The sequence below is a fragment of the Antennarius striatus genome, chromosome 14 (genome assembly GCF_040054535.1).
Source record: "Antennarius striatus isolate MH-2024 chromosome 14, ASM4005453v1, whole genome shotgun sequence".
In the NCBI taxonomy this organism is placed as follows: Eukaryota; Metazoa; Chordata; class Actinopteri; order Lophiiformes; family Antennariidae; genus Antennarius; species Antennarius striatus.
In genome coordinates this window covers 13680678-13691257 of record NC_090789.1, presented here as the reverse complement: position 1 = coordinate 13691257, position 10580 = coordinate 13680678, and the positions used below count along the sequence as shown (strand labels likewise).

Sequence of the window (10580 nt, the reverse complement as noted above, 5' to 3'; positions counted from 1 at the left end):
ATCCCAGGTGGAGGCACTAACAAGCTCATCAGGGCTAACGGAGCTTAACAAGCTTCTAATTGACTGCGTTCTGACATCCCGAAGGTCAGAGTGTAGGTGTCTGTGCCAGGGAGCAGGACAGGCTGCCACATCTTTCCAATATTACATCACATGACCCAGTAATGTATAGACAAAGTCACCAGAAGGACAAGAGAAACTTCTTATACAGGCAAAATCAAAGCCTTTACCAGTTCACACAACTCTTGTGGCGTCACTGCAGCCACTTTCCTTCCCTGCTTGTGTTTGTAAACCCAACAAAGCCCATCTGTACAGTGAGGTTTGAGGTTTAAGGCTCTTTGAGGGAACAAGAAGACTAAATTGTGAAGAGCGGAAGACTCAAGCACTCAAACCGACTTCATTCCAATTTCTGTTCCAAGGTTCTTGCGGCAGCGCACGAGCAAAGTTCCAAGGTGAAATGCTGCCATCTACTGGTCCTATTGCAAAGACACAGTTTAATAAAAATGGTTTTGTCCACGAGATTCTCAGTTCCACAAAGCACTGAAGTTATTGCTAAAACAAAAAAGCAATATTGTGGTGATGAAACTACTAATTCAGTATTAAAGCGCTTTCTAGTTACAAAGAAATCACATCGACACATTTAGAGCTGTGGTAAAACTTTATCAGATCTGCGAAGGCAGATAAAGGACATATGTACATGAAACAAATTTGGATCAATACTATAACAGCAAGCTGATTCGTGGAAACAGAGGCTCTGTTGAAAATACAGCGATGAAAATTAAACAAAAGGAACATGACAATGTAAAATATTGGCAGAAAACGGCTCTGCCAATAATCTTGGAAGTCTTTCAAGGCATGTTTACAAGTAAAATAGAGATTTTATATGTTTATCTCATAAACAAGAGTAAAACACGAACAGCTCTAAAATGACAGACACTAAACCTAATGCTGCACAGGTAGCGGAAAATCCCCATGCAAAAATAACAGAAAATGAATTAAAGTGTTTAACTGGAGAATTTTGGCAAGGTAAGTAAAACAGCAAATCATAAAACGGATTTTAATCGATGTTTATAAATTTAACAACTTCCAATAAAACTGACTTGAAGAAAACTACTGTATGTCCACTGAGGAAAAACACTCACAAAATGTGTGCCCTAGAGTGTATCTAGCCTTAAAATAAAGATAACATTTCTTATAGGTAATGTACAACTCAACAGCATGTCTGTCACTCCGATATCCCGCACAGATCCGTGAGACGATTCTGTCAGGAGGAATAAAAAATAATGGTGAGAATAAAATCATTTATAAATGTTTCACACCTAATCAATGATTTCACAGACATGTAGTCCCACGGACAGGGTGGAAATACCTGCAGCAGTCGAATACTCTTCAGAGCAGTTTCATCTAGGAGTGATAGGTCCACCTTGTCCATCTGGCTGGCCAACAGCTGAACACTCTGGATCAATACATCAGACATCAGTGAATCAGCCAAATCACAACAATAAAGTCTAACACATTGTTCTTATGCTAAATAAATATACAGTAATCCCTCGTTACTTGCGGTTAATGTGTTCCAGGACCACACGTGAAAAACAAAATTCTGCAATATAGTAACCATTTATTATATTATTTACGGTAATTTAAATGCTTATGAACCCTCCCCATACTGAAATTAAACCACCTTATATCTGTATTACCTTTCCCCACACTATTAAAGCACTTTGTATTAAAAAAGAGTTGCAGGACGAACCGTGAGTTGGAACGCAGCGCACACACTAATGCTGTCAGCCAATAGCAGGGGCGTATGGTATCACGTGACTACCTACTAAAAATATGTGATGTAGTGAAGCCAATGCATCTTAAAACACAAATAAGTGAGGGAGTACTGTACACAGAAATACTCCCAGTTCCAAAGTACTGTCATGTTCAGTTACCAATAAGACACACTCCAGTCCCATTCTGTCGGCTGGACTGAGAGCTAGACGTTATTGGCAGTTTTCTCAAAAAATAAATAAATAAATAAAATCTCATAAATTTGAAGACGATCTTGATTTCTTCCCAGCATGCTTCCCCAGAGTGATTTTAGACAACTCTATGTAAGTTTTCCAGCCTAAAAAGAGAGATGATGTGTAAATCCCTGTTCAGAAAAAGGGACTGGCATTCAAACAAATTTTGGACTTGCGGCTGCTTGAAATGTGTTGTTCTGCAACATTCTGAAGATCTGCCAGTGTGAATGGAATAGAGGACTTATCGTATCAATAGTGACACTGCACTTCAGTTCTAACTACTTTTGAATTTAATACTAAAACATGCAGTGATCCAGCATGTAGTAGTAAGTCATTTGTTAAGACTCCATTGGTAGTCATGATGAAACAACAGAAACAAACTATGTGTACAGCTGAAAGGGGCTAAACCAGCAGAAGTACGGGTCAGCAGTAAAAGGTGATTCTCTGTCTCACCTGAAGTATGATGCTATTCTGGTGACAAAGGGGCAACTGGCTGCTGATGGAAGCCCTAAATTCTAAATCAGGCAGGAGTTTAGCTAATTACCAACAACGCCCTCTTATTGTGTCTTCTTACTTTCATTAAGGGACAGTTTGGCAGAATGACAGTGTAACATTTGCTCCTGTAAAGAGCTGATGTATGACATAACAAAAATACCGTTCTGTAAGATCGCGGATCAGAGCCCAGCTAACTGCACACTCACCTCTCCGTTGCCGCTGGGAATGTTGATGACAATGTCCTCACTTCCTGCTGCAATGGGAGAACCATTGACCGAAATGCTGTAGACCCTCTCTTTGTGTCGAGGAACTCTCACGGCAGGGGTCTTAGGAAGTCTGAGAAAATACAGTACAGAATGTATGGTGATGTCAATATTGCTTCCCTATGGACAATTTGTCCAATTCAAAAGAGAAAAAAAACACGAACCAAGAAAGTAGGGTGGAGACATTTAACACCCATTACAGTACTAAAGCTCAATTGTTACAAAAACCATAAATAACAAATGCTGCATCAGGTGACAGAAAATGAGATATCCTTTCTCTCGGCTGTAACTATTCTTACCTTGGGTCGAAGCGTGGGGTGATAAGGGGGGTGGCGCCCATCAGCAAAGAAGAATCCAGCATATTCCTTGCAGGAGTGACCAACGGCTTCCTGGATGATCTGAATTTAGACAGATGAGTTAATATGACGTTCAACTGGCCTCCTGAACCTGATGCCACTAACTCAATTTGGGTTAAAGTCAAATTAATTTTTTGATCCCTGGCTATGTATACAGATCCATTGGACTCTCCTGGGGAGAAGCAGGCTGCAGGTATTGGACTTATAGTGTGTAGGCTTGGCTACTTACTAATATTTTAACTATTATAATAATTATTTTTATTTATTAGTTTAATCATTATTATTGTCCATATCAGAAGAATTCCTGATCCTTTCAACAGAACAATGAAACAAGGATGGCATGAAATCAAGACAGACAGCATAAATGGATGGTCTGACCGTCTGATGGAGGAGTTCTGCTTGCTGACTGACAGTGCCTTTGCCCTTTTAGAAGTAGTTGGAGGTTTCCTTGTTGGTCTTGCCTAAATCAGGAATAAGCAAATAAACTGATTTCACATACGTTCTTGATCAATGACAGGTCTCAGACAATTGGAGGTGTTTTGATCTCCTCATACAAGCTTGAACCAAAGTCCATTACCTTTCTTAGTGTGCTCGGGATGTTTTCATCCTCTGAACCCGATCTGACTCCGCCCTTTTTCTTTGACGCTGGTATGGGAGGAAAAATAAACACAATGCAACCAATTTTGTACACATTTAATTCCTGACAGGAAAGAACAACTCTGGACAAACACTAGACATAACATACTTTTCTTGACAGATTTCAAAAGCACTGCATGGTCCTCTGCCATCACACTGTCCACTATAGCAGCTTCCTCTTCTCTCTGTGAATATTGAACAGAAGACACATTGAGCAAGAACTCAAGAGACAGAAAAACATTCTACACGCTGTAACTCATGCTGTGAGAGAAAAAGACTCTAAACTTACCTTAACATTATCTACTTCTGGTGACTTTGGTTTTTCAGATTCTACAGAGTAACAAGTACAGAATTTTATGAATTATTGAATGATTCAGTTTTATGCATAGCTGTACTTTATACATGGAAACAGTCTGTTTTATGTCTGTTTTACAAGTGTGGCTACTTTTTCAGAAGTTATGAAAGTAAGAAAAAGATACAGTACAAATTTTATTTTATTTAAAATGAAGTAAATAATGATGTGTTAAATGTTTATGGCACTTTAAAACCTTGAGCATGTTGTAATGTTTCCCACAACATTTATGGAGTTTGAGTTTCATTTGATGAATGTGAGAATGTGTGTGTCCACTTACTGCAGTGTTCCAACCAGGGCATTTGCCTGACAAGTTTGGGGAGCTTGATGAGTGACAAATTGTAGCTGCTATCAACATCTTTCAGCAACCGGTTGATCTTCTCTTTCATTCGTACCACTCTGGTTTCCACTGTGAAAACATATACAGTAATACAACTCAGTTTTAAAGGGGGGGGGGGGGTTAATACAACCAAGTTAATATAACAATAGTTAGATTTCTGAATACACAGAATTTGCTGCTAGTGAGTGAGATGCAACATTGGAACTCGAGTAAACAATGAATGTTGATGCGGCGGCAGTCGCTCAGCCGGCAGAGCGGGTCGTCCAATGACGCAACATCATCGGTTCGATTCCAGCTCCCGACCATTCACTCTTGGAGTGTGAGCTGGCAGTGGGAGGTGCCAGCTCACACTCCTGAGCGCTGCTGAGGTGCCCCTGAGCAAGGCACCAACCCCCTCCACAAGCCTAAAGGCCCCTTGTGTGTGCATTTCCTCGTCACCATCTGATGATGGGGCTCTCATTGGCTGATCTTATTATACGTGAGAGGAACAAAAAATCAAGAATAACTAAATCTTCACAAAGGCATAAAATCAGACATATGGACCACCGAAGTAACAAAAACTGAAGCACGGAAAAATACGGTCTCTTCATAACAGGTAGAATATAATCACCCTCGCTGTCGAAATCTTGCAGGAAAGCCTCCAGTTTTGCCGTCTTGGGGTCATTCTTCCGCTGCCTGGTGGTCCTTTTCCTGGGAGCCATGTCTGGATGAACAGGTAATGTTCATACGTCAGTTCACAGGAACATCAACAAATTACACCGTGTAGCTTTGTGGCTGCTTCTTTGTCTGTTGAGCCAAGAAAGTGACTTTGGTGAGCTCCTGTTAACACCGAAACATACGATCGTTACCATATATACGTAAATATATATTTTTTAAAAACGTTTCCACACAACATTCAGCGTTTACAATTTACCTACAAAGAAGCTAAATAATGTTAGCACGCTACAGCTAACATCACTAGTTCTGCGACAGTTAGCCACATCATTAGCTCGCCCTCGCCATATCCGTTTTATTTACACTGACAAACATTCTTTTTAAATATTACAGTCGTGGCGAAACACTTTTTATAAACATATTTTACCTGATTGTATTGACCTTTTACGGAAACCTTCTTTCACGAAGCCGTTTTCAAATTTTTGCGCGAGGAGTGGCTACGTTCTTATTCAACCAATCACAACGTGAGACCATCGACCTATTATAGCACTAAACGTCATTATTGACATCAGGAAACAGGAAGTGGGTCCCTGCAACATGGAGGCGATGTGCTGTTCTTAGTAGCTGAAGTTACCACATTTTACAGTCACAGAAATCGGCTTAGAGGGGGAGATACATTTTCAGCTAAATAATTTTAACATATTCTAAAGTTGTTGCACACACTCGACCTTGATTTCATGCTCAGGTTTTATCCATAATATGCATTCCAAATGTCCACGCCTGCACTACTTTCATTTCATCAAGCGCTGAGGAGAGGCTTCCAGAGCCTTGAAAACAATCAAAAACTATGGACTAATGTGTTGGCTGATTGTAGTTCCCTGATGGTGGCTCTCGGGAATTTGGCGGAGCAGTCAAGGGCGCTTTCCAACATCCAACTTTCCAACACACCGCTCAGAGACTTTCCAGACCTGGAGGAACGACTGCGCTTCAAAATATCACAGGCTACGGATACAGTACTGGGTAAACTCAACGAGAAGATGTAAGTAACTCTGTTATCAGACTGTCTCTCCTTTATTGTTCCTAATCTTTCAGGGAGACTTAAAAATTGCAGGCAACACAACTGAACGAGGAGATGTGCTTGTTTGTGATCATTAGTGAAAACAACAATGCAGTGTCCAGAGCCCTAGAAATAAATAGGATTTGTATGGTTTTTTTTAAATTTATTTTATGATACTGCCTTCACAAACACTTTTATGGATACATTTGCTCTGTATTAGCACAATGCTACTAGAAATGACGTTTGAAAAATATTTTGCACATTGCATGGCACCTCAGCAGTTCATTAGTCCATCTACGATCCTTCTTTCCCTCAGGTCTTCTCTAGAGTCTGTCAGAGATTCCATCAGTAACCAGGTCTCTGCAGTCATCCAGCTCTTTGATCAGAATAAAGACAATCTGGATCTGATCACTGTGACTGAGCGCTCCGCCGCCACCCCATCACTCTCTGACATGCTGGAGTGGCTGCAGGATGCTGAGCGTCACTATCGACAGCAGTATCCTTTCGGTTTATGCATGCTTTGGGTTGGATGGACATCGTGTTCAGGATCTTTTTCATTCTTCCTCAACTGACATGTTTATATTTCTGAGGAGAAAGACTCTGCTTCAAACATTGAGATCAAATGATGTTTCCCTACTGGAGTCTGCTCCCAACAGATGGAAATCTTTGGAATCTCCTGGTGCAGATGATCACATCACAGGTGTCATGATAGTTGTAACTTTATTCTGAAGTTGTCCTGTTCAGGTTCAGATAATAACATTGTAATCAATTTTTAAAATTGTAATTTTTACAAAGATTGAAACAGTTCATCATAGTTTAACAAACCATTTTCATCCACACTTACATAACTATTTTACCATTGATAATAGTCCAAACTATGTAGTCATGGAAGCTTTTGTGGGCTAAAAGGAATTTTTACTATCATGTTTTTTGATAGTTGGCATATTATGTGATGCATTTGAATTACAACTATTTTGTCAAAAATTGCTGTTTTTTAATGTTTCTATGGTACTCATGGCTGACTTAGCTCAAGTACACAAAATATTAATTTTCACACAACGTGACATTTGACATGACTTTAGACCAATTCTATAATAGCTAAATATTTTATATACAGCTGCTTATATTTGCTGTTAAAGCTTTGTAGATGAACTAACTGTCTCTCTCTATTCTTTCAGACACACTATGCAAAGTGTCCTTCTTTGTTCAGTCCCAGTAAAGGAAGTAAAGTGATTGTGAGGTGAAGTAGAACTTTGATCCCACCTTGGATTCTGACTACATTTCAATGTAAAATGCTGGAAGAGAGTGGGGTCTTTCCTGGAATGACCTCAACTGCTTGTCTGTAGACTCCACGGCATTATTAGTAAGTTCACTCTGGTGGTTACAGTGAGTTAAACCAATATTATTTGAAAACAACTGGTACACAGGAGGACAAACACTGTTAAGAAGATTGTTTTATTTCACACTTTCCATGAAAGTACACTCAAGGTAACAACATTGTCAGAGAATAACTGCTGGAGAAATCACCGCAATCTTCACAACACAGGCCATCATAAAAGCCATCAAAATAGATATGTTGGTGAATGCTGTTCATTTTTTAAATATAGATAACAGGCTTTCTTCAGGCACTAACACAAATCACAATGCAGTAGAAGAAAAAGGATGTGAAAACTGCTTATGAATCTGACATTACAAAGAGGTATACTCTGTGTGTGTGTGTGTGTGTGTGTGTGTGTGTGTGTGTGTGTGTGTGTGTGTGTGTGTGTTAAATGTATAGTTATATTTAAATAAACAGTTCAAATGCTCAAGAGTTGTTAATAGCATCAACTGCTTAGCTTCCTCCCTGCACACCCGCTGAAGTTCTTTCTATACATACTCCTTTAATGGTAGACTGTTAGATGTGATGGGTTTTGGGGGATCGGGTGCTGTGGCTGGTGAATTGGCAAAACTCCTGCCAATGTAGCCCCTGCGGTACCTGCCACCCCTCTCCATGAGGGGGCAGGTACTGCTCAACACGGCTCCACTGATCATAAGAATAACTGCAGCAGCCCAACCCAGGTAAATGGCCTGGCCCAGCTCTCTTTTGTGCATCAAGGGCACATTAGGGTTATAGAAATCCTGGATGACAGTGTTGGCAGTCCAGGAAACAGGAATGAGCACGCAGAGGCCAGTCAAAATGAAGAGAACCCCACCTGAGAGTGCAATACCTGCCTTCGCCCGGCGATCATCCCCAGCGCACGTGGTGCACTTCATACCACAGCAGGATACGGTGCAAGAGAGCCATCCCATGAAGATGGCGAGACACATGAGGGCACGGGCGGCCTGGATGTCCGGCGCCAAGGACAGCATCGAGTCATACGTCTTACACTGCATGTGACCAGTGGTCTGGTAGATACAGTTCATCCAGATGCCTTCCCATTTGATCTCTGAGGTCAGGATGTTGCTGCCAATGAAGGCTGAGACCTTCCACTGAGGCAAGGCAGTGACTGCAATTGCCATGATCCAGCCAGTCACTGCACAGGTGAAGCTTATCAGCTGCATCCCAGTGTTCACCATGATGACTCCGTTTCTGCGGTCCTTCTTTGTCTGCTACCCTTGACTCTTCTGGGAAAGTTTTTTATTTCTTTATATACCTTCTTTTTGGTCTGAAAAGTATTTCGGTTTACTTTATCAAGCTGTCTATAGTCTTTGCTCCAATGTCACCGTATCTATATCCATTTTCTTCTCTTTTTCTTTTCCTCTTCAACATCTGCTCACTTTTTTTAGTTCCATGTCTCCTGAGTTCACCGTACTATCTGGAAGTAATTATGTATTTTCTCTAAATGGTGATCTGCTTTTCAAAAAGGGGTCAGAGACTGGAACACTTGCTCCTTCTGATTCCAGAGTTTGAGTCAATGCATTATTGAGGAGCTGATACCTGTGCAGCCACCTGTGGCAGCCCACAGAAACAGGATTGATCTGAAAACAATCCTCTAAAATCAAGACTCTACAGATAAAAAGAGTATCAGTCTGAACTTCTCTTTGAACGTTTTCTGAAAGACCACTGGTTATGATGTTGTGTATTTCACTGTGACAGTCTTGGTTTGGTGTTACCTTACACTGGATTCAAGGCCTCTTGTGCTGCTGTGTGTATATCCTGTTGCTGCAAGGTCGAAATACTTATCCTTGATTCCACAGAATAAAAAATGGCATCGCATTTTACCCCTTGGTGGACAGAAATGTAATGATTTGCCCTCACAGAAAAGATGTAACGAACATCCTGCGGTCCAAAGAGGTTATTCCAGTTGCTTGTTTCAGCGTGTTTTGAAAGGTCTTTATAACGAAAAGCGCTGGTATCCTGAGGAACACGACTCGTAGTCAGATACTGCTGCTGTTTCCAACTCAAGAGTCTCTTGGCTGACAATAAACAACGTTGAGGTCCAAGCCTCGATGAGCCACTTCAGAATTCAGCTGCCACTCGCTTCGCCTTTCCCCAAACTGCTTTCTTTTTTAAGCAATACAGCCTAAATGGGTCCATTCGGTCTCAAAAAGGGGACAAAAAATAATCAGGGTCCTCTGCTCTGACTATTGAGTAAATACAGCATCAGTTCAATCTCTCCCATCTTTGGTATAGCCCATCGAGGGTAAAACCTGAGAGACCAATGCTGAACCCCAGGAAAATAAACCCAGCAATGCAGGAGGGAGGGTGAGACAAAGGAGGGAGGGATAGATGAGGATGGAGAGCTGTTCGTATGCGGATCAGTTAACACAAAGACAACATGACGGGGGGCCTCTACAATGAGGATTGCACACGTCACGGTGCTTCCACACAACCCGCTTGTGTTTTAAAGGAGCTTTCACAAAAACTAGCTTTCACTTTTTGACTTTCACCTTTTTTGTCTGCAGTGAAAAGGACCTCACAAAAGAGGGCATTGAGTATTTTTTCTTTTAGAAATAAACAGCTCATGGGTAGAAAGAGAAAGGTTTTTGTTTAATTGTTATTGTTTAAAATTTTATAAACAATTTTAAATTTTGACAGGCCAATATAGCAGGACTCATATTGTGATTGTCATCATTTTGTTGTTAAATCAAGTTAGAGATGTAAAGTCAGTAAAATCCTGGATGCAACAGAAAAAACTGACGGACAATGTTCCTTCTAACCAAGGCCACGCTCACTCCATCTGCATTACATTTAACCTTGGTGCAGTATTGTGCCAATGAATTAAATATCGTGCTATCGAGATCTGTGGTTCAGGTTTCCTTTCTTCTCTACCTCCACTCTCCTTGGTAACAGTGGTCGTAACAACCGACCAGAACGCAGGCACCCAGATGATACACAAAAGGAAACTGAGGATAGTGACACGTACCAACGATGGCCGTCAGTCAGAGCAAATAGACGGATGGATGTCAGTGTTTGCCTGTAGCAGTCCAGTAGTGTTGTAGTA

At 40.9% G+C, this 10580-nt stretch overlaps 3 protein-coding genes across 6 annotated transcripts; 1 reads left to right on the top strand and 2 right to left on the bottom strand.

Moving 5' to 3' along the window:
- Positions 1-654: 654 nt before the first annotated feature.
- cdca8 (cell division cycle associated 8) lies at positions 655-5583 on the bottom strand. Of its 4 annotated transcripts, none has more exons than XM_068333444.1 (11): positions 5527-5583; positions 5056-5231; positions 4386-4514; positions 4043-4083; positions 3863-3938; positions 3695-3762; positions 3496-3578; positions 3061-3159; positions 2705-2834; positions 1367-1453; positions 655-1258 (listed from the first exon to the last, which is right to left on the bottom strand). In XM_068333444.1, exons 2-11 carry the CDS (start codon positions 5144-5146, stop codon positions 1223-1225), a joined length of 840 nt encoding a protein of 279 aa, XP_068189545.1. In that variant the 5' UTR covers positions 5147-5231; positions 5527-5583; the 3' UTR covers positions 655-1222. The 4 variants fall into 4 exon arrangements, with proteins under 4 accessions (XP_068189545.1, XP_068189544.1, XP_068189548.1 ...); XM_068333443.1 differs by having other exon boundaries at positions 5056-5148; positions 5527-5580; XM_068333447.1 differs by having other exon boundaries at positions 5056-5148; positions 5541-5579.
- A 111-nt stretch (positions 5584-5694) lies between these two features.
- Positions 5695-7941, top strand: airim (AFG2 interacting ribosome maturation factor). The gene is made up of 4 exons (XM_068332763.1): positions 5695-6138; positions 6473-6652; positions 6738-6856; positions 7335-7941. Exons 1-4 carry the CDS (start codon positions 5870-5872, stop codon positions 7373-7375), a joined length of 609 nt encoding a protein of 202 aa, XP_068188864.1. The 5' UTR covers positions 5695-5869; the 3' UTR covers positions 7376-7941.
- A 72-nt stretch (positions 7942-8013) lies between these two features.
- cldn35 (claudin 35) lies at positions 8014-10010 on the bottom strand. Its single transcript, XM_068332762.1, has one exon. The coding sequence runs from the start codon at positions 8710-8712 to the stop codon at positions 8023-8025; it is 690 nt and encodes a 229-aa protein (XP_068188863.1). The 5' UTR covers positions 8713-10010; the 3' UTR covers positions 8014-8022.
- Between the last annotated feature and the right edge of the window lie 570 nt (positions 10011-10580).